The following is a 27,181-nucleotide window of genomic DNA, read 5'->3' as shown; positions in this document are numbered from 1 at the left end:
CCAAACTTTTTTACTTCTTATGATCAATACCTTTCACTTTTATTTCATTTTAAATTTATAAATCCTTATTTTTTAATTAAAATCTTCACAAATTCAAGCCAATCATTGTAGCCGTTTTTCACATTAAAACTCACAAACTAAACTATTAAACTTCAACTAGAAAGGAAAATTCTCAAATATCCTACAATTCTTTTCAAAAGTTTACTGCATTTCTAACTTTTTAAAGTTTAAAAATTATTTTATATCCTCTGAAAATATTTGGAAATAAAATGAAGATTTAATGATTTAATGTATATCATCAATATTTGGGATCGGAGCTACAGAATGGTATATATTTCTTTCTTATTGTGTCTTTGATCGAGACTCTACCTACGAACTTTTGTGCAATTGTGTGTATGCAGTCTTCATAGCTAATATTAGGGACCTGCGCTGTGAGAAATTCGGGTTGCCCATTCTCTATGGAGGGCAATGCGCGTGTGCAAATTTTTTGGCCAAGTTCGGTGCTCATCAAGACGTTGGCTTTGTTCTAAATCAGTACCCAGCCTTTGACATATCTTAATCATCATATCTCTTGGGTCTTGGCGGATGCTATAGGAGTTTCCCATGTGCTTAGTTTGCTTTCAGGTGCTTTGTTTTTGTGTTTTTTCCTTTTTGACCCTCTTGTAAAAAAACATTCTTAAATTAAATGTAGAAAGACTTGATTAATTAAAAATAAAAAACTAGAGAAATCAAAATCACAAATAGTTTAAATATAATTAAATTAAAGAGACAACGAGTGAAATTAAGCAAATTTGGTATTCCTACCGCACACAAAAAAATTAATGTAAACAAGTGCAATAATATTGATTTGGACCAATGTACCTAGGGGCATGTCCAGGATTTGCTTGTTGGGGGGCGAAATATAAGACTAAAAAAAAATTCATTGAATATTATATAAACCTTAAATAATAACAAATTATTTAATGGCTTAATCCAGTTTTTGGTCCCTAACCTTTGTCATAAATATGACTTTAGTCCCTCGCCGGAGTAAAGGTGAGGATTGGTCCCCAGTTTTTAGCAAAATGATTGACTTTGGTCCTTTCGGCCGGTTGGGTCAACGCCGGAGCTCCAAGAAGCTCATGTGGCATTGCCACGTCATTTAATGAGCTTAGGTGGTTTTTCTTTTTCTTTTTCATTTAAATACAACTCTTCGTTCTTTCGTAGTATTAAATTTATCTATTATTGTATCAATGAAGATTTTTTCAGCAATTTCTCTCTCGATATATACAACCAATAAATTTATGAGAAGATCATCTTCGATTTTGTTGCAAATATGAAGTCTTAACAACTTTCACTACCGAAAAAGACCGCTTTGTAGATGCTGTTGAAACAGGAAGTGTCAAAACAAGACGTATCAATGTATCAACTAATTTCCAGTACGACTCAGATAAACTGAATTTTTTTCCTAAATTAGGATCTTGAGAAAAATCTGAATGATAATGTCTCAGTTGGAACGACAAATTATTTAAAATTTTCCTTATGAGGATCTAAAGCTGAACTAAGTATGAGAAGTTCAACTACCTATGCATTAAATCTTCTATTTAATTCAGATAGCTGCAAATCAATTGCAGAATAGAATACATATATTCTATAATTATGTTCCATATCTCCATCTTGTTTCTTATGACAACCATTACCCATAAAATAATGGGCTTTCACGTCAGGAACTTCAACTTGATGAGTATCACAAAATGTTATAACATTTTCTATATAAAAATACCTATAGTCGGTGAAAATTTCAAAATTCTTGGGGGGCAATGGCCCCTGCCTAGATACGCCCCTGAATGTACCTAAGAAATGTAAAGTATTCTTTGAGTAAGATAAATGTTCTTTTTTATAAATGCCTTGCATCTGAGTCTCGAGGTTTTTCTGTTTTAAATGGAGCGCTATCTCTCTATCCTAAAATTTATGTAAAAAAAATGTAACAAAGACAAACTTAAGAGTCAGTTTTCTAAATATAGTCAACTCAAATCTAGTTACGTTCTTAGGGCCTGTTTGGTTTGCCTGTTTTCTATTTTCATTTTCACTGAAAATAGAAAATAGGGCTAAAAACACGTTTGTTTAAATTTTTGAGAATATTTTCTCCGGAAACGTTTTCAAAAATAAGCCCAAAATTGAAAATAAAAAAAAGTCGTTTCCGTGTTTTCGTTGAAAATGAAAATGAAACAGTTAAAACGCGGTGGCATGTTTGTAATTTTTAATACATTCTTCTTCTTTTTTATTTCACTCGATGTGTGACTCATTTGCCTGACCCGATACTCTTTCCTGGTTTCAATGCATTGTGTGTCTCATTTGCCAACCGCCAAAGTTCACCGTCCTCACTTTCTCTGGGTATTTGCAATCGGTGAATGCTTTAATCTGTGCAGTGGTGCTAATTTCTTCCTTCGAGTGTCATTCTATTTTGATGTGGATCAATATCTTTCCAGATTTATTTCTTTAATCTTCAGACTTCAATGGAATGAGTCTCCTCTTACTGCGTTCCATTTTTAAGACGTCAATGGATTTTCTTTTTCTTCTGCAACATCACGAAGCTTTTCAAACGAGAATGAAGCTTTCTTCTATTTGCACACGTCAATGGAACTTTATGCAATGTTTATCCGTGCCCCTATCTTGTACACCACACAAATGCCATGCTCTGCATACTTAACTTTAAGTTCAATTTTTTTTCCATATGTTGATAAGTTCAATTCCTTTTTCTTATTGAAATTCCACACACACATATATATATATTATATGTAAATTGGGAGCAAATATTTATACATGTTCTTCATATTTGTCATGGAATGATAGCTAAAGTGATATGAGTTATGAGACATATGAGTTGGGTGAGAGAGATACAAGGATTAATCTTTAAAGAGTGTCATTTATCTTTTCGTTGTACTAAAAAATGTTCTTCATATTTAAATTCAATCAGTATATTTTTAAATAATATTTTTTAAAAAATATATTATAAGTATATCAATCATTAATATCAATAGTTTTCATTATAAATTTTATTCATAAATTTTTCATAATCTAAAGTTTGTTCATAAATTTAATATAAAATATAAATTATATAGTTCAATTGAAAATGGTTAAACCAAACATATTTCCAACATTTTCATTTTCTGAAAACAGAAAATAAGAAATCAAACCAAACATGTTTTTTAAATGTTTAAAATTTGAAAATGAAAAGTGTTTTCAGAAAATGAAAATAGAAAATGAAAATAGAAAAAGGGGGAGAAAGAAACGTTTAACAGCAATAGTACGGTCAGTATCAAATTATAGAGTTGAAGTTTGCTAGGCACTTCAAGTTTAGTATTATAAATTGTTGCCCCAAAATAATGTTCATACATCATATTATAATTTAACCTGAACAGGCAAATCATAAAGGAAGGAAGATAAAACTTGCCAAAGAGATGTTGACAAAATGTCTTAGTGACGAAGAGGGTAAAAGAAAGAGGAATTTTTTTGTTTGTTCATACCAACAAGAAGGCAACATATAATTATTGCAGGTTGTTGAATAGCCATTTTCAAATATATCACCGTATCAAGCTATTGCTCTCTATTATAGCCACGTCCAACAATGTGTCCATAAATTCACAATTCACAATGTACAATTTTGTGTGTTTAGATTTTCTTTGAATTTGACGTCCATCTTTTAACTTGATGAGGCAAATTCGTGCTTTTCAATCAATTTTAAGCTTAGTGTGATAAATTTTCATTTTTTCGATTGCATTTGCAGTTTTGCACTAACTAAACATACACTAAGCATTGCACTCCCCACCACTTCACAAATCACCTATATATAGAGATTTACCTTATTAGTGATTTAGATCTTTTAATTTGTTCTCGTTTGAAGTATCATTCCTGCGTAGAACAGTTAAATATTTTAATCACACACTAATCTAATAGAAATACAGTACTGAGAGATGTTTTTTTAAACCTATGGAGGATTCCTAGACAAAACAAAAATTTATAAGAATCCTTGGTGATCCGTATATGAAAAGGAAAAAGACGGTGTGAAGAAAACCAGTGTGGCCACTGGCCAGAAATAATGAGACACAACCCCAGTCTGCCTCTAATAAATTGAAGTAGTTATTTGTTATAGAGATTAATTTCTATGCACCGACGGTGTAAAAAGTTTTACACCATCATTCAATCACAACCTTCCATTTTTCTATTTTAGATATTATTAAATTCAAAATGAGATTAATTTCTATGCACCGACGGTGTAAATAAGTTTTACACCATCATTCAATCACATCCCTCCATTTTGTTAGCTTACAATTAATTTTGAATTTAATAATATCTAAAATAGAAAATGGAAGGTTGTGATTGAATGATGGGGTAAAACTTTTTACACCGTCGGTGCATAGAAATTAATCTCATTCAAAATTAATTGTGAGCTAACAAAATGAAGGGATGTGATTGAATGATGGTGTAAAACTTATTTACACCGTCGGTACATAAAAATTAATCTCTTTATTATATGATCCACTAACATCCTATAAAGTCAATAATTTAAACCGCACTTGATAAATGAGGGTGTAGCTCCAAATCTGACGTATTGATCATTTATATACCTGCATTAGCCACATATCCCCAACACTTGGGCACTCACTCCACATCCTCATGTGATGTAGGCGTGTCTTTTCTCTGAAACTATGATTATAGCTATGTTTGGCATGTTTAGCTGATAAGTTAGCTGAAAGCTGAAAAGCTAGCTGAAAGTTTATAAGCTAACTGATAGCTGAAAGCTGATAAACTAGCTGAAAGCTGAAAAGCTACGTGATTGAAACAAAAGTGTTTGGTAAAACTAGTTGTTAAACAAGCTGAAATAGTAAAATGACATAAAATGACATACTTGTATAATTATTTTTATATTTAACATTACTTTATTTTCACATTAATACCTATATGATATTATTATTAAAATTATTATCACTTTAAATGTTTTTATTAACTCAAGTTATTTATCATCTTAAAAATATAATATTAATTTTTACTTATTTTTATTAATATAATATTTTTAATATCTGTGGTGCACAGCGGTGTGGCGGGAATGGTGGCGGGAACTGCATACGTAAGTGTGAGGAAAAAATAAGTATAGTGTTTTTATAAATATATAAGGGTAATGGTGGAATTTTAATAAAATAATAAGGATAAAAATGATAATAAATTTAATAAGCTATAAGCTTTAAGCTATAAGCTACCTGAGATAGCTTATAGCTTAAAGCTTTAAGCTACTGAAATAAGCTCATTCACCAAACACTTTTGAAGAGCTTTTAAGCTAGTCAAATAAGCTTTAAGCTAATCAAATAAGCTATAAGCTAGCTGAAATGGCATGCCAAACATAGCCTATGTTTGACATATCATTTCAGCTAGCTTATAGCTTTTTTGGTTAGTTTAAAAACTTATTTGACTAGCTTAAAAGCTCTATAAAAGTGTTTGGTGAATGAGCTTATTTCAATAGCTTAAAGCTTTAAGCTATAAACTATCTCAGGTAGCTTAAAGCTTATAGCTTATTAAATATAGTATCATTTGTATCCTTATTATTTTATTAAAATTCCACCTTTAGCCTTATATATTTTTTACTAAACATATTTACTTATCAGTTATTACACTTGTCTCATATGCATACCATTCCCGCACACATGCAAATAATTAGTACTACTTTGGAATAAAAAAAATAATTTTATATTACAAATTATTTGTTTTATTCTATTTAATTTAATAAAAATATAAAAAATTAAATAAGTAAAAATTAATATTTATATTTTTCAGATGATAAATAACTTGAGTGAAATAAAAATATTTATAATAATTTTAATATTAATATTATATAGGTATTAATGTGAAAATAAAGTAATGTTAAATATATAAAAAAATTATACAAGTATGTCATTTTACAATTTCAGCTTGTTCAACAGCTAGTTTTACCAAACATTTTTGTTCCAATTACATAGTTTTTTAGCTTTCAGCTAGCTTATCAGCTTTCAGCGATCAGCTAGCTTTTCAGCTATTAGCTAGCTTTTAAGCTTTCAACTAGCTTATCAGCTAGGCGTACCAAACATAGCCTATATTATGATCCATGTTTTGTGTTAAGAAAAATTACGTTTAATGTTATATTTCTGTAAGTGAAAAATAAATGTGGAATAATTGTACACACAAATATACAACAGTGTTAGGCTAGTAATTAGCATATATCTATTGAGTCTGCATGCATGTTTTTTATTGAAACGTGAAATATACACTTGTGTTTACAAAATGCTATCATCACTCACAATTCATAATCCAATTATATCTAGAAATTAAGGAGATAAAAGACTGATTTATCTCGTCTTTCATAGCAAGCTCCCACTTGCTAGAATCTGCAATCCAACATGCTTCTACATAATTCTCTGACTCCCCTTCATCAATTAATAATATGTAGTACATGTATCTCCTATTAGGCGCGCACATGAGGTCGAGAAGACTTTTTCAATACAAGAGTTGAAATAGGAGGCCCTAATGTGGCAAACTTCTACTTAATACCCTGTTCATTTGATTCCTATGAATAAGGGTTCTCAACTATAGAAATTCCTACGACATCTTCTTGCTCAGTAGCTCAATTTGTTATGAATTGTTGATGCATGTGATATGCTTATCATTGCACATCACTCTTTCACTGAAGATTACATATCCGTTGTGGACCATCTTTTGGTTTTTCATCATCCTATAGGCGGTAGCCAAACTTATCCTCATCATAATCAATAAAAAACACTTGCATTGATCACTGATGCGCACATATGCTACACATTGAAAAACTCTAAGATGATAGAGTTTTACTTCTTTTCCGCTGCATACGTCTAGTATTTTGTGCGGTTCCCCAATAGTAGCAATGGACCTTGGTTGATCAAGTAAGTTATAGTGTTGTCGGTCTTTGCCCAAACTGCTACGGCAAATTTGATTGCACGCGCAAACTTCTAGCTCTTTCAATCAATGTTCGATTTGTACAGTCAGCTACACCATTGTGCGGTCCTCTCCATTTTGATTTTGATTGTATGCTTATAACGTAACTTCTTAAATCTCGTGCCTTGCCATCATCATTTTTAATCTTTTTTATCTTCAAGTTGTCTCATTTTTTACCATGGTTTTCCACACCTTGACAGCTTCAAATACTTGAAACTTATATTTCAGAAAGTATACCCATACCTTTTTGAAGTGATTATCGATAAAAGTCATGAAGTATTTCTTCCCACCAGTAGATGAAAAAGTAGTTAAACCCCAAACATCAGAGTAAACAAGCTCGAGTATTTATTTGGGATTCCACCACTTTTCTGAAAGCTTATTCTTTTATGCTTTTTAAGTATATAGTTTTCACACATATCAATTTCTACTAACTGAAGACCTCATAGTTTTTCGTTTAGGTGCATGATCTTGATTTCTTTCTCACTCATATTGAAGTGCAATCCAATGACGTGCTTTTGATGCCTTGCAAAGAATATCACTCATTTTAATTACGTGAGCAAATGCCATTGCACCTATTGAAATCTTCTAAAGATATCACCATGGAAGAGTGTCGTAAAACCTTCACTAGTCAGTTGGCTTACTAAGATTAAGTTCTTTGTTAGGCCGAGAATATGTCTGACATTTTTCAACTCCCATACAAATTCATCCAACTTAATCTTTACTACACATTTGTCTACAATCTCACATGATTACTCGTTACTAAGGTATATAAACTTAGCAAGGTTTTCAGGAACATCATTTTTTAAGAATATTATTTTTTCTGCAAAATGACATGAATGCTCCGGCGTCTAACACTCAAGACCATTCCTTGCTTTTTAAAGATCTGTCAATGCATCACCTCTTATTAAGCTTATAGCTAGCGACATTTGCCTCGCTCTTCACCTGCTAAAGTTAATTTGTATAAAAACAGTTTTAATTTGTGAATCATGTTTTTCTTGATTCACATTATACACAATAATAAAATAATAAGTCACTTCATGACATTTAAAAGGGTCTACTAATTTTGAAGATGTATGATTCAAAATTAATAGATATGAGGCGGATTTTTGTCTTCAACAAGTGTTAATCTGATCGAAATACGATGATGGTTCCTCCTAATGAGTGATTTTTCAGGGATTCGATCTTGTAACATTATCCTTACAATGATCTAATTTGCATGTCTACCACTAGACCAACTTCCATCTTGTTGGTCTATAAAAGTGGAAGCTCTAATTAAAACATTTAAAAATGAACGAATATTATCTTAAAATTTGAAACACTCATGACAACATGGAATAGAAATTAAGTTAGAAATTATAACTGCGCGCGATAGTCCTTTCTCCCGGCCCGCCCATTCCTGCAGTGAGTCAGTGTCGATGGCTATCTCTATCTCACTTTCTAATCTAACTTATTCAACCACGACAGTAATGGAGATTTAAGTGAGTGAACCTGGGGTAGTTGAAGCTTTTAAATGTGTGATAATATGGTTGGTAAGCTGCTGTTCAAGCAACCTGCAACCCTTTCTAGAAACATACACACCTCCTATTAATTAATTATACTCCCTCCGTCCCTTTTTAAATGTCGTTTTAGTATAAAACTCTCCAACCAAGATAGTGGATTATTAGAGTTGTTTTTTCCATTCTACTCTCTCACATCCCAATCATAAAGTCATAAATCTCTCCAACCAAGATAGTACTAGATTGTTAGTTTTTTTTTCCCACTCTCTCATATCATTAAACCACCTACCACTCTCACCCAATCATAATGTCATAAAGGTCTTCATAGTTATTAAGAAATTTTTTTTTATGGAAAATGTGAAGTGGAGTTATTGAAAAAGTAAGGATATAATTGACAAAATGGAACCTAAAACATCAAAACGACAGTTAAAAAAGAACAAAAAAATTGTTCTAAAACGACACTTAAAAAGGAAAGGAGGGAGTAATTTACTAGCAATATTATATGATATCCGTGCATATATAAATATGAGAACATATATCATTCTATATCTCCACCTTCACTTTTATTTTGTAGGCTTTGCTAATTCCTAGTATGGAGTATCCTCTTCTATCCGTTTGTGCTTTACTCAGTGTAAGCTTCACAGCTTCCAAACAATCAAAGCATGCTTATATAACTTTTCTTTATGCTTGACTTGTGTTTTGATCAATATTTGCTTTTCGTTTGAGGTCAATGAGCATATGAGATCCTTCTCCTTCATTTTGATAATTTGCATGTAAAAAAATCATTATTAGTAGTTAATTCATGATATATGTCTCAACTCTCAGTTCATTCAGCTGCTGGGCCAGCAACAAGTTAATTAAATATTTGACAATTTGCCCTATAAATATTAGTACGTACACAATGTTTGGAAACTCTATCTTCCAAGTAGAAGTGATTTTGATTGTAGTTATAAGTAGAAGCTAATGCATCTTAATTGATTTGTATAATATTATCTAAAATATGTGAAATATTCGAGAATGTCTATGTGAAATTGAGAAAAATTTAAATTTGCAGGTTTTGTTGGTGGCTACCAGTCATGCTGCCTTACCTCCTGAACTATACTGGAAGTCTGTCCTTCCTACTACACCAATGCCAAAAGCTATCACTGATATCCTTTACCCAGGTAACAGTTTACCCTCGATCAATTAATTAATGGTAATAGTTTATGAGTGAAAACCCCTATAAATATGAATTATGATGAAGATATGAACTTCTCTTTGTTTTTTTGTCAACAAGATGAGAGCTTCTTCAAGGTGGGTTGGTGGTATCTCCTTCTCAGCCCATAGTGAAGGTGGCCCAAGTTCTTTGATTATTATGTTTCAAGAGCTAATTCTTGAAAAAAAAAAAAGCTGATTAATAAATCGAATATATTTTTTGACGGTAAATTAATAGATGAAATATAGAAACGTCTCTATATATGCTTATAGGCTTGTGGGGTTTGCAATATATATAAGTGTTTTTGGGTTTTTGTCGGCTTGTTTTATTAGCTTAGTTACAGTACTCATGTTAAGAAGGTGGGTTGGTGGTATCTCCTTCTCAGCCCATAGTGAAGGTGGCCCAAGTTCTTTGATTATTATGTCTCAAGAGCTAATTCTTGAAAAAAAAAGCTGATTAATAAGTCGAATATGTTTTTTGACAGTAAATTAATAGATGAAATATAGAAATGTCTCTATATATGCTTATATGCTTGTGGGCCGTGGGGTTTGCAATATATATAAGTGTTTTTGGGTTTTTGTCGGCTTATTTTATTGGCTTAGTTACAGTACTCATGTTAAGAAAAGATGTTTCACAATACTAATGTCAATATATTTTGCTTTAAGAAAAGGAATATAGAAACGTCTCTTAATTTAAGTGGTTTATTAGTCCCTTGGGAGAATCTGTGTCATAATAAAATAAAATAAAATAAAAAACAAGATTTAACCTTTTAACTCTTCTTTGTTTGTTATGATTTAAGAGTAGAATAATCGTATATATAAAGTAAAAATAGTATATGATTTCATACAAAAAGGATTTTTCCATTCATAGATATGGACCTAACATGTGGTTTGGTTAGCTTTAGTTTCTGGTCAAGATTAACATGGAAATGGAACTAAACTTTATAGTTTAAATTATAAAGTATGGAACTATTTACTTCATGATTAACCTCTGATCTGATCAACTAACAATTATAATGACTATGCAGATTGGGTGGAAGAGAAAAGCACCAACGTGGGTGTAGGAAAGGGTGGTGTAAATGTTGATGCAGGGAAAGGAAAGCCCGGACACACCAAAGTGGATGTTGGAAAAGGAGGTGTAAATGTTAATGCAGGAAAAGGAAGTGGCGGTGGCCACGGCGGTACCAATGTCAACGTTGGCGGTGGAAAAGGTGGAGGAGTTTCAGTCCACACAGGCCACAAGGGAAAGCCTGTGTTTGTTAACGTTGGCTCAAAATCCCCATTTGATTACGTTTATGCTGCAACTGAGACCCAATTACACAGTGATCCCAATGTAGCACTCTTCTTCTTGGAGAAAAACTTGCACCCTGGAACAAAAATGAACTTGCACTTCACCAAAACCTCAAACAAAGCCACTTTCTTGCCTCGTATAGTTGCAGATTCAATACCCTTTTCATCTGAAAAGGTGGAACTTGCATTGAACAAATACTCAGTGAAAGCCGGGTCAGAGGAGGCTCAAGTCATGAAGAACACAATTGATGAGTGTGAACAAAAGGGGATTCAAGGTGAGGAAAAGTACTGTGCAACTTCACTTGAATCCATGGTTGATTTCACCACTTCCAAGCTTGGGGAAAATGTTAATGCTGTGTCCACTGTGGTGGACAAAGAAACAGAAAAACAAAGATACACGATTGCAACAGGGGTGAAGAAATTAGAAGCAGGGGACAAAGCTGTTGTGTGCCACAAGCAGAATTATCCATATGCTGTGTTTTACTGTCATAAGAGTGATAGTACAAGGGCTTACTCTGTGCCTTTGGAGGGTGATAATGGGGTTAGAGTTAAAGCTGTTGCTGTGTGCCACACAGACACATCACAATGGAACCCAAAGCACTTGGCTTTTCAAGTGCTCAAGGTTAAGCCAGGGACCGTTCCAGTTTGCCATTTTCTTCCTGAGGATCATGTTGTTTGGGTTTCCAAGTAGATTTTTCTTTGGAATCCTTTTGTGGTGTGCTTGAATAATTAACCAGCTTCAGTGGCATCATCACTCAGCTACTGAATAAGTTGCACTGTTTAGTTCTAGGTACTATTCTAGCACTTGTTGTTTAGATGCTCATGTACCTGGCTTCATATATGTATTTTCCTCTAATGCATCATATATATGTATGTTCTGAATACATTACACTATGGATATATACATGTGATATTAGTGTGATTTCTTCTTTTGCTTTCTTATAAGTTATAATTTACTGATCATCAACTGTTAACTTGTTATATAAATGTAAGAGGACATTATTATAACACTAATTCTCACATACTATAAAAAATTATTCGTGTAATACGGATGACAGCTACAATTTGTGATAGATTTTGACCAACATAAATGGTAGAGCTTTATTACTTTGCAGTTTGGAGCATACAAAAACTACCACAGACTATAAGTGTCGCCCAAAAAACTTGGTTCATGAATTGTCGTTGCCCACAGTATAAATGACATGAGGGAGACGGTTATTTTCACTTAGGGCATATTTAAATTGATGAGTCAAAATGCAATATAATGAAACATAATGTAATGTAATGCGATAGAATGCACCAAAAGTCATTTTCATTGTTTGGATATTATTTAAGAGTTAAATATGTTTCTAGTTCGTGACTTATACACCTGAATCTAAAATGATTCTTGAAAATAAAATTATTTCCTGAAATTTTTTGTTTGGTCTAAAATAGTCCTTATAACATCATAAAGCTTATGTGACAATTTTTTACCTAGTCAGCACTTCACATAAGCTTCCATGTGGGCTTCTCACATATGTTTGGTCCCTCAACAATTTCTTCCATCAAGTTTACTCGTTTTCCCTTTTAAAACCCATAAATTCATCTTAACCTAGAAACTCCTCCATCTTCTTCATCTTCAAACCCCATAAACCTAGAAATTCTCTTGATGTTCTTCCTCCACCTCATCCTCTCATTCCCACCCAACATCACCATCACCACCAAAACTGATGTAGATCTAATAATTTTTTTTTTGCAACATTTTCATTGAAAGAGGGTTTGTGAAAATCGTCTGAAGGGTGTGCAAATGGCGTTGGAAGAGAAGGAGACCACTAGTTTACTAAAATTGGAAAAGGACTTGCAGGAGGAATGTGGTTGAATCCTTAATAAGGAGGAGGTACTATGGTTTCAGAAATCTAGGGAGTAATGAGCTCGCTTTTGATATATATACTCATTTCTTTCACACACAAACTGTTATAAGGATGAAAAGAAACAAATGTCCCATAGTCTACGGAGCAAGGAGAGTTAAGTGATGATGCTCACACATTTTCTAGCATTATTTTGTGTATGATTGTCATGCTAATCTTGTAGTGTTTCCGGTTAGGAACGTGGCCTAGTTGTGCACAGAGGGAGTGACGAAAGAAGAGGTTATGACTTATGAGGACAATGTTTTGGATGAATTCATTCAAAGTGGGGTTCAGATGGGTTTCCAGTCGCACTTCTTTAAAAACACTACTAGAAAATAAACATTTCACATCAAGGTTTTCACATCGGTGGATTAAATACCTGATGTGAAAGATAACGCGGTGACAATATTGAAATTATAGTGAACTTTTATGAGAGTTTTCACACCAGTTGAGAATATGTCTGATGTGAAAAGTAATTAGTAAAGAGTTTTTATAACGGTTGATACAATAAGCGATGGAAAAGTTAAGTGTGGTGACATTTTTGAAATTTTGATGAAGTATATTTCACATAGGTTGAGAATATAACCGATGTGAAAAATCAAACATTTCACATCAGTTATAATATAACCGTTGGGAAATGTCTCTCTTTTCTTTTCAAACTGAAACCCAACGCATCTGAAAAAACCATTAACGAGAAAACCTAAGTTGCCTACGCTCTTGCTCCACTTTCGCCGTCGCTCCCCGTTGCTCGCCGTCGCTCGTGCTCACCCTCCTGCACCGTTCACTTTCTTTCATTCTCCTCTGTTCACTCTGCACAATTTCTTTCTTCCTTCTTTGTCCTCCATGGAAGAAGCAGTAGCGGCAGCGGGCACCGTCTTCTCAGAGAAAAGCCAAGAGGAAGTCTCGAACCTTAGCTTCTGGTGACCTGAGCTCGAGCGTCTCAACTCACTCTCATGGAACCCCACTTTTCCCCAACAAGATGATGACAACAATCCCTTTTCCCTCTTCATTGGCTCCAATGAACTCGAAGGAGGTAGGTTCATTCCTCTCACCCCTTCTCTTTTATCTTCCCCAACCTTCTTATACTCTCTTCGCAAATCTGCATTCTCTGCGTTCTGGGACGTATAATTATATATATGTAGATTTTGTGTTATGCGTGGATGTTTGAAGAAGCTAGGGTTTATGATATAATCTCGAGAATTAAGCATTTATATAGTTGTTATTGTCTGAAGGTTCTGTTTGCTTTGATATTGGTATATCCTTATATGGGGTATGAAATTTTACATTGAGCTGCTTTTATTTTGTAGGTTTTCTTTCACTTGAGGAGATTGATGAGGCTGATTATGGAATGGATATTCATAAAGCTGGAGATGACAGCAAGAAGCAGGTGCCTAACCAGGGCAAAAAGTTGAAGAAACTGAAGCAAGATGATGGGGTTGATGGTGCTCGTAGTATCGACGATGTGCCGGAAATGCAAACCGATGGGGAAATCGCTAAGGATGAGGGAGTGAAGTCTGAGGTGAAGAAAAAGAAGAAGAAGAAGAATAAAAACAAGGCTGCTAGAGAAAACCTGAAGCTCGAGCCGCAACCGGATAGTGGTGAGTGGTGATTACTTGTTTAATTTTAAATGAACCAATTAATGTTAAAAGATTGGTTTCTGTTTTTTTGATTGTTTTTATAATGTTGGTAATTGAAGATGAGGAAGACACAATCCACTAATGTCCATGTCTTCTTATAGGTTTAGATGTTGATGTGAAGGATGATGTTGGGGAAGATAGCATTGATGAAACTGAATTTTATGGATGGAATGAGTTGAGGCTTCATCCTCTTCTAATGAAAGCAATATACAAGCTTGGCTTTCAGGGATTATAATTGTTAGAAAGTCCCACAAAAGCTAGCTCAAGAGTTTAGGTTTGCACTACCCTTATAAAGGCTATCTATGCTCTATCTCTAGCCAATGTGGGACTTTCTAACACACCCCCTCACGTCCAGGACTGAACAACCTGGAACGTGGGATCAACAAGTCTCCACAACAAACAACAAATGGATCTAGGATAGGCTCTGATACCATGTCAAATAACCACTTTATCCCAAAAGCTTAAGCTGTTGGGTAAAGGCCACATCAATGGTTTTATATTATTGTGGATATTAATTCAAATATTAAATCTAGCTAATAGATAGTGATATAGTGCTATTAGATAGAGGCTAGAATAAAAGATAATAACTGATTTAGTTATTATGATAAGAAGTTATCTTTTAGTTATCTTCTAGTAAGTTAGGTCTTTTATATAAGACATGTATTGCTTTCAGTTTTAATTAAGTCAATAATATATTTTCCCTCAATCTCTCTCTCTACTCTTTCACGTTATTCTCTATTTTCTCCAACAACTTGGTATCTAGAGCACGTTCCGATTCTTGGACCTGCGGGTCGTGAAGATTGAAGCTGCGTGTTTCAATCTTGTTTAAACGGAGCCAAACACAACCTCTAATTGAAGCTGCGAGTTTCGAGGCCTGTGATAGGTTTGGTGGTTTAGGGTTGCTGTGAAATTGTGTGTTTCGAATCTGTTTGGCTCGGTTTTGTTGAAGTGCGATTCTGCGAGTCTCGTCCTTCATCAGAATTGTAATTCTGCGATTCTGAAATTGGTGGAAGCTACGAGTTTCAGAGGTTCCTTCCCTACACGCTGTGAATCTCGATTTTGATCAAGAAACTGAAACCCTAACGATGGCAAGTAGCAATCTGCCCGGAGTAAATCTCCCAATTCTAACTGATAAGAATTGGGATCGATGGAATTCTCAGATGAAAGTTCTATTTGGGTTTCAAGATGTTCTTGATGTTATAGAGAATGGTTTTCAACCACTGACCCAAGACATACTGAAGAGGTTCAACATGGGGAATTGTCATCCAGTAACAACTCCATCTGAAGTGAAAATCAAGTTGAGGAGAGATGATGAAGGGGATGTTGATGCATCTCTGTACAAGCAACTTGTTGGTTCACTCAGATTTTTGTGCAACTCAAGGCCTGGTATTTCCTATGGTGTGGGACTCATCAGCAAGTTCATGTGTGCACCTAAGAAATCACATTTGGCTGCTGCCAAAATAATTTTGCGGTATCTGCAGGGTACTACAGATTATGGAATATTGTTTCCAAGGAAAAAGAAGCTTGGAAAGGAGTTGGAACTGGTTGGCTGCACAGATTCTGATTATAGTGGTGACTTGGATGACAGGAAAGTACTTCTGGGTACTTGTTTCAGCTGCATGGAGCTCCAATCTCCTGGACCTCAAAGAAGCAACCTGTCATTGCTCTTTCCTCATGTGAAGCTGAATACATAGCAGAGTCCTTTGCTGCCTGCCAAGCTGTTTGGCTTGAAGAAATGTTAAAAGAAATGGGTTTTGTGACTAAGAAGCCAATGGAGCTGATGGTTGACAACATCTCAGCAATTAGTCTTGCTAAAAATCCAATTTCTCATGGAAGAAGTAAGCACATTGAAGTCAGATTTCACTTCCTGCGTGAACAAGTGAATGGAGGGAAGCTGGAGCTGGTGTACTGCCCCACTGATGAGCAGAAGGCAGATATCTTCACCAAACCTTTGAAGACTGAAAGATTTGTGATCTTAAGGAAAGAGATAGGTGTAGTATCTCTTGGGTATTTGAATTAAGGGGGAGTATTGTGGATATTAGTTCAAATATTAAATCTAGCTAATAGATAGTGATATAGTGCTATTAGATAGAGGCTAGAATAAAAGATAATAACTGATTTAGTTATTATGATAAGAAGTTATCTTTTAGTTATCTTCTAGTAAGTTAGGTCTTTTATATAAGACATGTATTGCTTTCAGTTTTAATTAAGTCAACAATATATTTTCCCTCAATCTCTCTCTCTACTCTTTCACGTTATTCTCTATTTTCTTATATTCTAACAATAATATTAACAACTTTGACGAAATGTTATGAAATTATTTAAGGGAGAAATACTGGTTGTTCACTGTTTTTTCTTTCCTGAATGCACAGATTGTGAGTAAAGAAGGTGGATTGCTCTTAAAAGATAATTGTGAGGGAGGGGCTACTTGGGCATATGAGGTTGGCTCACAATCAATGGTGTGCCCTATCATAGTTGAGGATCTTAATCCTCCTCGTTAGATGCTAGTGGAGGTAGTGACTGATGCTTTATAAAATTACAAAATTGTTTATCCTTAATATATTTCAATGATAAATCTTTAATTTGTTTGCTTGGTTTCTCTTGACAGATGCTCTGCGAGGAACGAGGTTTCTTTCTGGAAATAGCTGACTTAATAAGAGGATTAGATTTCACCATCTTGAAGGGGGTCATGGAAGCCCGCAATGACAAGATCTGGGCACGCTTTGCTGTTGAGGTAATACACCTGAAAGGAAATATCAAATAACTGATAGTAACTACCAAGTATAATGAACTGTCTATAGTATAAGTCAACATTTGGGGTAGCCTCTAAATCTTGAGCATTTTGAGCTATGACTGAACTGTGCTGAAATCGGGAGCATTTTCAATTTTATTTCATTGAAGCAAGAGTGGCAGGTATTAACTCTTTGATCAAGTGTCCAAGAATGGTGAATTCACTATTAAGGGAATTCTTTTTTAGTTCTTAATTTTTTATAATTAGTCATTGTTCTACTATAGTACAATTAGTTACGCTGGTTCTGAACCTTTGTTGGATGTGGCTCTTTCATAAAAGCTGATTGCTCTCTGTATTTGCCATGTTGGTATTTTTTTGTTTTGAAATTCAATTCAGTGCAGAATCAAGAACCTGCAGTTGATTTTGAGACTGTTGTAAATGTGAAGCAGCAACATGAAGTTAACATTGGTAAGATTCTAAGTCAATGGGAACTGGGAATGATTCTTAGAAGAACATCCATGCTGGAAAGTTTTAAATCGCATTTAGACATAGCTATAATCACTTTTAGCGTTTTAGTGTTTTTTTTTTCGAAAGTGAAAGATAATATTAGATAAAGAGAAAGGAACAAGCTAAAGAGCAACCACCCCGCGAAGGGAAAGGAAACTCACCCTCTTCAAAAACAGTGGAGGGAAAAGAGCAAGAGCTCTATCAAAAAATATCTATACAACACCCCCCACAAACTCCCTATACCACAAAAGTAATACCCCAAACCAAACCCCTAAAGGCCACAAACAGCACCAAAACCCCTCAAAAACCCCTAAGAGAAAGCCAACCAAGCCAAAGAATTGCACCATCATAACAAGCCACTCCTACCAAAAAAAGACCAACCCTTTGTATTATAGTAGTTAGAAAGATTTGAATAAGCATGTGAATAAGTGAAAGATTTGAATCCCATGATGACATGCTGACTCTTCTCAGATGTTGTTTTTTATTTATTGACATTAAGCACTTTTGTCACAGTTCAATTTGCATTCTCAAGTTTCTTTTTGTCAATCCATTTTCTTTTACTGAGTTAATTTCATACTGGATGCTTGCAGGAGCATGTGAAAGCTCGCTTGCATGTTACTACAGGTGATCAAGATAGTCAAGTAGTTCTCTCGAGTCTTGAGCGCATTGATACAAAAGATGTATGGATGATTTCTCCTTCTTCCATCTTTTTTTATTATTAACCAAACTTAGTTTTTGAAAGATTATATGTTTCACTATTTTAATATCAAAGTTCACTCTAAAATGTAGCATCAAGGATAAAAAAGGGATAGACAACTCATGGCCCTACAACAATGACAAGGCCTAAACAGGTGACATGCATTTCCCTTTTTTTCCTATGTTACTTCTGGTTTACTACTGGGTGCTTTCCATTTAACTAATATACATTCCTCCCGAGTTTCAAAAAAATAATTATATATACATTCCTCCCTCTGAAACAACCAGTTTCCATGATTTATTTGCTACATGTTCTTCCTAGATCAAAAAGGGTTTGGTTATTTTTAGCTTTATCAAAGTGCATGTAAACAAAGTGGTGGCTTTGACATAGTGTTGCTCAAAATTGTGTTGTAGATGCTCTAATCTCCCTCGCGTCTTTCTGGGTGCAGCAGGCATGGCTAAGACAGTTTGCTCTCTTGCAGTGTGGCTTTTTGCTGGTTCGGCGATGTTTTTACTGCGTTTTCCACTGTGTTTTTGCTGCAACAACTCTGTTTTCAAGTTGTGTTCTTTGCTGGCCCTATTGCAGTAAGATGGAGCAGTGCCTGTATGATGGATGTTTAATTTTCTTTTTGATGATGCTGCGTTCGAAGTTACAATATTGCTAATGTTATACACACTTGTTATAAGATTGCAGATCATAGTTACAATATTGCTAATGTAATTTTTTCTCTTATGCTCAAAGACTGAAGTGAAATACTTTTTAATTTTGTTGGTTTTGAGTTCGTGTGGTTCTGCCTACAGGTGTGACTTTTTAATTGATTCCAAACATAATTGTTTTTTTTTTTAAATAAAAGGGATTTCACATCGGTTGCAATTCGAAGCCGATGTGAAATATATAGTTTTCACATCGGTTGCAATTCAAAGCCGATGTGAAATATGTACTTTTTCACATCGGTTATATCAGATGTCCGATGTAAAAAAGTATTTTTCACATCAGTTACAATTCAAAGCTGATGTGAAATATGTACTTTTCACATCGGTTATACCAGGTGTCCGATGTTAAAAAGTACTTTTCACATCGGTTGCAATTCAAAGCCGATGTGAAATATGTACTTTTCACATCGGTTATACCAGATGTCTGATGTAAAAAAGTACTTACCACATCGGTTGTATAACCGATGTGAAAAGGTGAGGACATACTACATCACCTTTACTTACATCGGACGCAAACCGATGTGAAAAGTCGAAAATAACCGATATAAAAAGTATTTTTTCTAGTAGTGAAAGTACTAATACTTAGTTGGAGTTGCGGTTTGTAAAATTGTTCCAACCATCTCGATGTTGCCTTACATCGAGCCTTACCTTCATATGCTCATCATTTCCATTGCATAATAGCGGTGAGTCCAACTTGTACGCGTTGCTCACATTTTTCAGAAGATATCCTCTATGCTTTGAGAGATTATTGATGCTGAATATAGATGGCAACTATAATCGTCGTTATGCGACTATGGGTTGTTGTGTGATCATAATAGATCGTGGATAATTGGATTTACATGTTTTGAAGGAATTGACATTGCTCTTCTAGCAGAGCTTATGGTGGTAATTCGTGGTCTTGCCATGGTCAAGCAGGTTGATGCTCGCAAGCCTGTTTAGAAGTGGTTTAGAGGCTCACACAAAAAGATTCCTTAAATTTTCACTCGCGTGTTACGTTTTTATCAAAAGCAAGTAGCTTTTAAATTCCTATTTACAAACATAAAAAAACAATAGGATTCCTCCTCCGCTTGGCAAAGCCGACACACCGCCGCTTGTTGGTTCAGAAGGACACCTCTCCTCAATAAATTTGTAAGACAGGGAATGCGATCCCGGATACAGCGCCAAGCAAACGCTTTGACCGTCGGTGGTGCAAAGGAATGCCACACAGTGTTGTAAATATGGTCCACCGGATCAAGAGAAGGTTCCTGCAAGAAGTTGTAAGAAGATTGAACACTATACCACCCTGCTGTGTTTGGCCTCCAAACCCATTTGTCAGAAACACCTTCCGAGAGGGAGAAACGATTAACCTTATCCAACATCTCACCAAGCCAAGTATTTTCCCTCTCCCTCAACGGCCGACGCCAAGAAAGCTCCCACTGCCAAACAATGTGAACCCAAGCTCCACACTGAGCAATAGTAGCACGTTTCAAAGAGGATAAATTATAAAGCCTATAATGAATTTCACGCAGTGGTCCAAACCTTGTCCAATTATCAAGCCAAAACTTCGTCTGATTTCCACTTCAAATTACTTAATTTAGATGATTGGAATCATAACGACCAAAATCATTTTTTTTATGGGCCGTTGGCCCTCCCAATTATAAAAAAAAAAAAAAAATCATTTTTTTTAGGTTACAACGCAGTACTGAAATTACATTATGTTCTTGCAATGAACATTGATGAAAGGTATAGTACCTAGAGAGTGGAGAATTGCGCTAGAGAGAGAATGCTGAATTTCATGTATGATTTCATCCAATGAGCAAAAAGTCCCTTACAACTGATAACTACCTCCTATTTATAGAGCTCGTGTACTACCTATTGGGCCAATTGGGCCTCCGAGATCAAGGCCCAATTTAAGGCAGGGCCCCGCCACGGGGCGGGCTATATGCTGGGCGTTGCCCCTCTAGGGGCTCGCCCAGTCCACTAGTCCACAAGACACCGAGCTCGAAGTATGAGAGCTAAGTGTGTCTTTTAAATGCCTTTACATGTGTCCTATTGTACACTGGGATCTAAGCTGTCAACATGACTTGAGAAAAGTGTGGTAAACTATATCGCCAACATGGCGTGAGCAAAAGGAAACTAACATCTTTAGCCACCCAGTCCACTGACTTGGCGAGCAACCCGAGCCGGCAAGCCCACAAGTCCACAAGTCCACAAGCGGCGAGAGCGATTGCTCCGTGCTGGCGATTAGCTGGAGCAGGTACATGACCGTTCGCCGGCGGGCATCATTCTGGAGCGTTATATCGCCATTGGATATTTTGTAAACCATGTTGGAATGCTCTTCGCCGTACATTTTTTGGTCGTCGTATTCTTAATGCTTAAAAAATTTAAGAACGAGTTTCATAGTTTAACCCCCCAACACGCCGGAGTAGTAAAATACTCAACATCCTGAGTGACCAAGCACTCGCCTTCCACCTTATTCACTCGCCGACCTTATATCTTGCGCTGTTTTTCACGCGTCATATGATTGAATTACGCCTAACGATTTCGTGCATTAATTTTAACTAGGACTTGTTGCTTGGTATTCCACCACCAAGACTTTAGACGTTTTCCCCAAAGGCAGAAAACGGCCTCCATTCTCGAGGGCTTTGCCCGGGGCTTTGCCTGCTCGGGGCTTACAATGCTTGGATCCCAATGGCCATTTGGGGGTCCCAAGACTTTTGCCTAGTTAACGGCGCTCGTCGTATTCTGGCGAGACTTACCCAGCACATCGTTTACGGGACCGACGATCACGTCAGACTTTCCGGGGGGTGATTCCCAGGCGTCAAAGGCCATTTGTGGAATCGCCGCCACCTTCAGGGTTCCAGCAAGCCCCTTTGGGGATCAAGCTTGTCCCACTTAGTGATCACCGTAATTCTTTAAGTCGATCGGCAATTCCGATCGTCAGGGAATCCCTGGAATTTTTGGACACGAATTTCGTGAATTTTCGTTTTATTTTATTGATGGAGCGCCTCATTAAAAAACTCCTTTCGGAGAAAAAGAGCACGCTTTGTTATTGTAATACATTGGAGAATTTGGAAACACTTTTCAGAAAATTTTAAAGATATCTGGCTCCGGCGACTCCGCCTTGCTCGCTTTCTCGCCTGCGATCAACTATAATAGTAGCGCAGGCTCAAACCATTGAACGACCGAGGTAGCCGCCTTCCATCAAGCTCTTCTAAATGATAGGCCCCATTACCAAGAACTTTAATAATGCGGTAGGGCCCCTCCCAGTTAGGAGTAAGCTTATTTCCCGGGGCTCCCGATCGCCACTTGAGGACCAGGTCGTCGACCTGCATATCTCGGACGCGAACCCTGCTGTTGAACTTTGCCGCCACGCGCTGCTTCATCGTTGTTTCCCGAATGTGCGCCTCGTCACGTGTTTCCGACAAAAGGTCCAACTCCGCCGCCATATTGGCCTGATTCTCCCCTTCAAAATCTGGCTGGGTTCGCCATGTGAAGTTGTCAATCTCCACTGGCAACATAGCATCAACCCCATAGGTCATTCTAAAGGGGGTTTCCCTTGTAGTGGATTGCACAGTGGTGTTGTATGACCATAGCACCACCGGGAGTTCCTCCAGTCATGCTCCCTTAGCCTCCTTGAGCCGTCGCCTTAATCCACGCAGGATTACCCTGTTTGCAGATTCCACTTGCCTGTTTGCTTGCGGATGTTCCACAGAGGCAAACCTCATCTGTATGCCCATTTCCTTGCAAAATTCTCTAGTTTGATTGCTTGAAAACTGGGTCCCGTTGTCGGATACGATCGCCCTTGGGATCCCGAACCTGCAAACAATTCGCCTCCAGTAGAAGTTGACTATTTTTGCAGAGGTTATTTTGGCCAAGGGCTCGGCCTCAATCCACTTAGTGAAATAATCCACCGCCACCAATATAAACTTCATTTGCGACTTGGCGATCGGAAAAGGTCCGACCAAGTCCACGCCCCACATGGCGAAAGGCCACGGGGCGCTCATCGTTACCAGCTCCTTTGGCGGTGCCTTAGATAAATCAGCAAACACTTGACATTTTTTGCATTTTTTCACAAAGTCCATGCAATCTTTCCTAAGGGTGGGCCAGTAAAATCCCGCCCTCAACACCTTGCAAGCCAAAGATCTCCCTCCAATGTGGCTTGCGCACACTCCCTCGTGCACCTCAGACATGATCGCCTCGTACTTTTCTGGCGGCACGCATTTTAACAATGGCGCCGAAAAACCACGGCGATACAAGTGTCCGTCGATGAGAGTGTAGTGGCTCGCCTCTCGCCGCTGCTCCTTTGTGCATTGCTCTACTTCCGCCGGGTCCCCCGCCAAGATAGACAATATAGGCCCCATCCATGTCTCCCCTCTGTCCACACATGCCATAAGCTCGCCTTCAATGCTGGGGAACGCCAGCGTTTCCTGAATCACACTTCTATTGTTGCCGGGCTTTCGCGTGCTCGCCAATTTGGCCAACGCGTCCGCCCGCTGGTTTTCAGTCCGAGGAACATATTCCACCACAACCTCTTGAAAAAGCGTCATCAAATATCGCACTCGCTCCAGGTACTTGATCAGATTAGGATCTTTGACCTGGAAAGTGCCCTTCACTTGATTCTCCACCAACTGCGAGTCCATTCTTATCAACAAGCTCCCGATCTTTACCTCCCGCGCCAACTTCAACCCGGCGATGAGAGCTTCATACTCTGCCTGGTTGTTTGTGGCTTTGAACTCAAATTTCAGCGATTGTTCCAGTACTAGATCCCCTGGTCCCTCCAACGTTACTCCCGCGCCACTGCCGCTGCTATTGGAGGATCCATCTACAAAGAGAGTCCACTGTGTGTCTACTCTTTCAAACCGATCTGGGGTTAATTCCACCACAAAATCAGCCAGCGACTGTGCGCCAACCTTGCCTCGTTTATCATATTGCAACCCATATTCGGACAATTCAACCGACCAGGCGACCAATCTGCCTGACAAATCCGGTTTTTGTAACACTTGTCTCAGGGGTAAATCCGTCCGCATCCTTACTGGAAAACTCTGAAAGTAAGGTCTTAACCGCCGGGCGGTGACGAGGACCGCTAATGCTGCCTTCTCGATTTTCTAGTATCTGACCTCTGCACCCTGGAGTGTGTGACTAACAAAATAAACAATTCGATGTTCGCCATCAACCTTCTGCAATATCACAGAACTCAGAGCACTATCGCTCACAGCAAAATACAAATGCAGCGGGTGTCCCTGTATTGGCTTCGACAAGATTGGTGGCGACGATAGGAGTTCCTTGAGGCGAACAAAAGCTTCCTCACACTCCGCCGTCCACTCAAATGCGACATTCTTGCGAAGACACTTGAAAAAAGGGAAAGATCTGTCACCAGACTTAGGAAGAAACCGAGATAACGCTGCTATTCGCCCTGTTAAACGTTGGACCTCCTTCACATTAGAAGGGCTTTTCATCTGCTGAATCGCCTTGCATTTATTTGGGTTTATCTCTATTCCTCTGGATGTGATCATGAATCCCAAAAACTTGCCACCCTGAACACCAAAAGAGCATTTCTCCGGGTTGAGGCGCATATTGTGCTTCCTTATCTCGCCAAATGCTTCCCCCAGATCTTGATGATGGTCCAAACCACGTACCGATTTAACAATCATATCATCAACGTAAACCTCCATGTTTCTTCCCACCTGCCCAGCAAACACCCTATCCATCAACCTTTGGTAGGTCGCCCCAGCGTTCTTTAGTCCAAACGGCATGGTGCGATAGCAATAATTGACTCTGGCGGTCATGAAAGCCGTTTTGTCCTCGTCTGCCGGGTGCATGCGGATCTGATGATAGCCAGAATAAGCGTCCATCAAGCTAAGCAGTTCGTTGCCCGAGGCACCATCAACGAGGCTATCAATGCTGGGAAGGGGATACGAATCTTTTGGACATGCTTTGTTTAAGTCTGTGTAATCTACACACATTCGCCACTTCCCGTTCGCCTTCTTCACCATTACGACGTTCGCCAACCACGTCGGATACTTCACTTCCCTGATGAACTCTGCCGCCAGCAACTTGTCAACTTCCTGTTGAACCGCCTTTCCCTTGTCTCCTCCCAAGCGCCGCCTAAGTTGTGAAACAGGCTTGACACTTGGATTCAATGCTAGTCGATGGCAGATGAAGTTTGGATCAATTCCAGGCATGTCTTTGCAGCTCCAAGCAAACAAATCTAAGTTCTCCCCAAGCAGCTTTGTCAGGCGCGTCTCCTGCTCTTCTGTCAGTCTGGTCCCAATCTTCAAAGTGCGATCGCCAAACTTTAGCGCCTTCGTTTCTTCAATTGGCGTGGGCCTGTTTACCCGCCCCTCGCCACGTGGGTCAAGATTTTCATCCAAAGCTTCAATTTCATAACATCTATGACCGACCAACGCACTCTTCTTGCTATACAAATTAAGGCAATTATTGTAACACTCCCTCGCCATCTTCTGGTCCACCTTCAGCTTTCCAACATTTCCACTGCTTAGCGGATACTTGACCGCCAAGTGGGCCGTTGAAATTACAGCACAAAGGCGATTCAATGTATTTCGCCCAATGATGACGTTGTAAGATGCCACCACCTGGAGAACCAGATACCTTACCTTCAAAACCCTGGCACACTCATCTTCCCCGAATATTGTGTCTAGATCAATGTATCCTCGCACCATCACTTGCTCCCCCGCGAAACCTACCAAGGTTCCCGCATATGGAGTCAGATCACTGTCAGTTAGTCCTAACTTGTCGAATGCATCGCCATAGATGATATCAGCCGAACTACCCTGATCCAGGAGTACCCTTCTAACGTTGAAACTGTTCATCCTTAACTGCACTACGATCGGGTCATCCTTATGAGGCTTTATCCCCTCAAAGTCTGCCATCGAGATTGTTATATCAGGGTGTACGAATCCAAAAGCGACATCATGAACGGAATTAACCGCACGAACATGGCGTTCCCGCGCCGCATGGGTGTCGCCACCGCCGCCAAACCCTCCAGCGATGGTGTTTATGGTCCCGACGGGCGGTCCTGAGTGTTGAGCGAACGTGTCATCAGCTCCTCTTGCGGCGATAGCCGCTGATTCTTGCTTTTTCTTGCCCTTAGTGTCCACTCGCTCCTCCTCTCGCTTATGCGTTTTGTTGTGATCGCCGTTGTTGCGCCACTGGCCTTGGCGATTTCCTTGATATCCCGCCCGAATCAACTTATCAATTTCCCGCTGCAAAGTCCAGCAGTCGTCTGTGCTGTGCCCGGCGGACCGATGGAATTCACACCACTTCTTGGGATTGGCGTCTCGTGATTGATACTTAGGGGCCTCTGGCTCATCCACTAGATTTGCGCCCCTCGCCTCACGGAGCATATCCGTTAATTCAGTATTCATTACCATGTCAGCTTCCTCCCGCTGGCGATGGGACTTGGATTGCCATGGCCGGCGCTGTTCATAGTCATCACGCCGTGGATACAACTGCTCCTTGGTCGGCCTCAATGCCGGCTTCCCTTTATCTTGCCTCTGCTGCTTGCCATCCCCCTTATCTTCGCCATTCTTATCTTTTTTCGCGCGCTTGGGCGACGTGTCGCCCTTTTCCAGCTTCGCGCGCTTTCTTTTGAAAGCGTCGTCCTCCTCATCAAGAATATAAGTGCTGGCGCGAGCACGCATCTCCTCCATCGAACGCGCTGGCTTACGTGTCAATTTACTGTTCAATCCTCCCGGTAGCAAACCGTTTTTAAATGCTAGAGCACAAGCTCGAGGCTCCTCGTCCTCAACCTTGACCGACGCTGCGCTGTACCTTGCCATGTACTCTTTCAGTGACTCTCCTTCTTGCTGGCGAATATTATATAGGTCATTGATCGTCACCGGCTGATTCTTATTCGCCGAAAATTGCACTAGAAACTTTGATGAGAAGTCTCTGAAATTCGAAATCGATCCGTGCGGCAAAGTTGTGAACCACGCCATCGCCGTCGATTTGAACGTCGATGGAAACATCCTGCACTTCACCGCATCTGACGCCGCAATTATCACCATCTTCGTATTGAAATACAGAAGATGATCCTTCGGATCGGAATCTCCGCTG

General features: G+C 38.2%; 2 protein-coding genes across 8 annotated transcripts; both read left to right on the top strand.

Annotated features, from left to right (window-relative positions):
• Positions 1 to 8,978: 8,978 nt before the first annotated feature.
• LOC130727525 (BURP domain protein RD22-like) lies at positions 8,979 to 11,874 on the top strand. The gene is made up of 3 exons (XM_057578681.1): positions 8,979 to 9,099; positions 9,523 to 9,631; positions 10,691 to 11,874. Exons 1-3 carry the CDS (start codon positions 9,061 to 9,063, stop codon positions 11,641 to 11,643), a joined length of 1,101 nt encoding a protein of 366 aa, XP_057434664.1. The 5' UTR covers positions 8,979 to 9,060; the 3' UTR covers positions 11,644 to 11,874.
• Positions 11,875 to 16,774: 4,900 nt separating this feature from the next.
• LOC130732190 (transcription factor LHW-like) lies at positions 16,775 to 19,199 on the top strand. Of its 7 annotated transcripts, none has more exons than XR_009016959.1 (6): positions 16,775 to 16,988; positions 17,084 to 17,209; positions 17,603 to 17,674; positions 18,304 to 18,393; positions 18,503 to 18,564; positions 18,824 to 19,199. XR_009016959.1 is itself a non-coding variant. In XM_057584297.1 (6 exons), exons 1-4 carry the CDS (start codon positions 16,977 to 16,979, stop codon positions 18,339 to 18,341), a joined length of 243 nt encoding a protein of 80 aa, XP_057440280.1. In that variant the 5' UTR covers positions 16,775 to 16,976; the 3' UTR covers positions 18,342 to 18,393; positions 18,503 to 18,564; positions 18,892 to 19,199. The 7 variants fall into 7 exon arrangements, 6 of the variants coding, with proteins under 6 accessions (XP_057440280.1, XP_057440279.1, XP_057440278.1 ...); XM_057584297.1 differs by having other exon boundaries at positions 17,608 to 17,674; positions 18,892 to 19,199; XM_057584296.1 differs by having other exon boundaries at positions 17,608 to 17,674; positions 18,862 to 19,199.
• Positions 19,200 to 27,181: the final 7,982 nt, after the last annotated feature.

The sequence above is a fragment of the Lotus japonicus genome, chromosome 1 (genome assembly GCF_012489685.1).
Source record: "Lotus japonicus ecotype B-129 chromosome 1, LjGifu_v1.2".
Taxonomy (NCBI): domain Eukaryota; kingdom Viridiplantae; phylum Streptophyta; class Magnoliopsida; order Fabales; family Fabaceae; genus Lotus; species Lotus japonicus.
The sequence above is the reverse complement of the archived record's forward strand: the minus strand, read 5'-3'. Positions and strand labels throughout refer to the sequence as shown.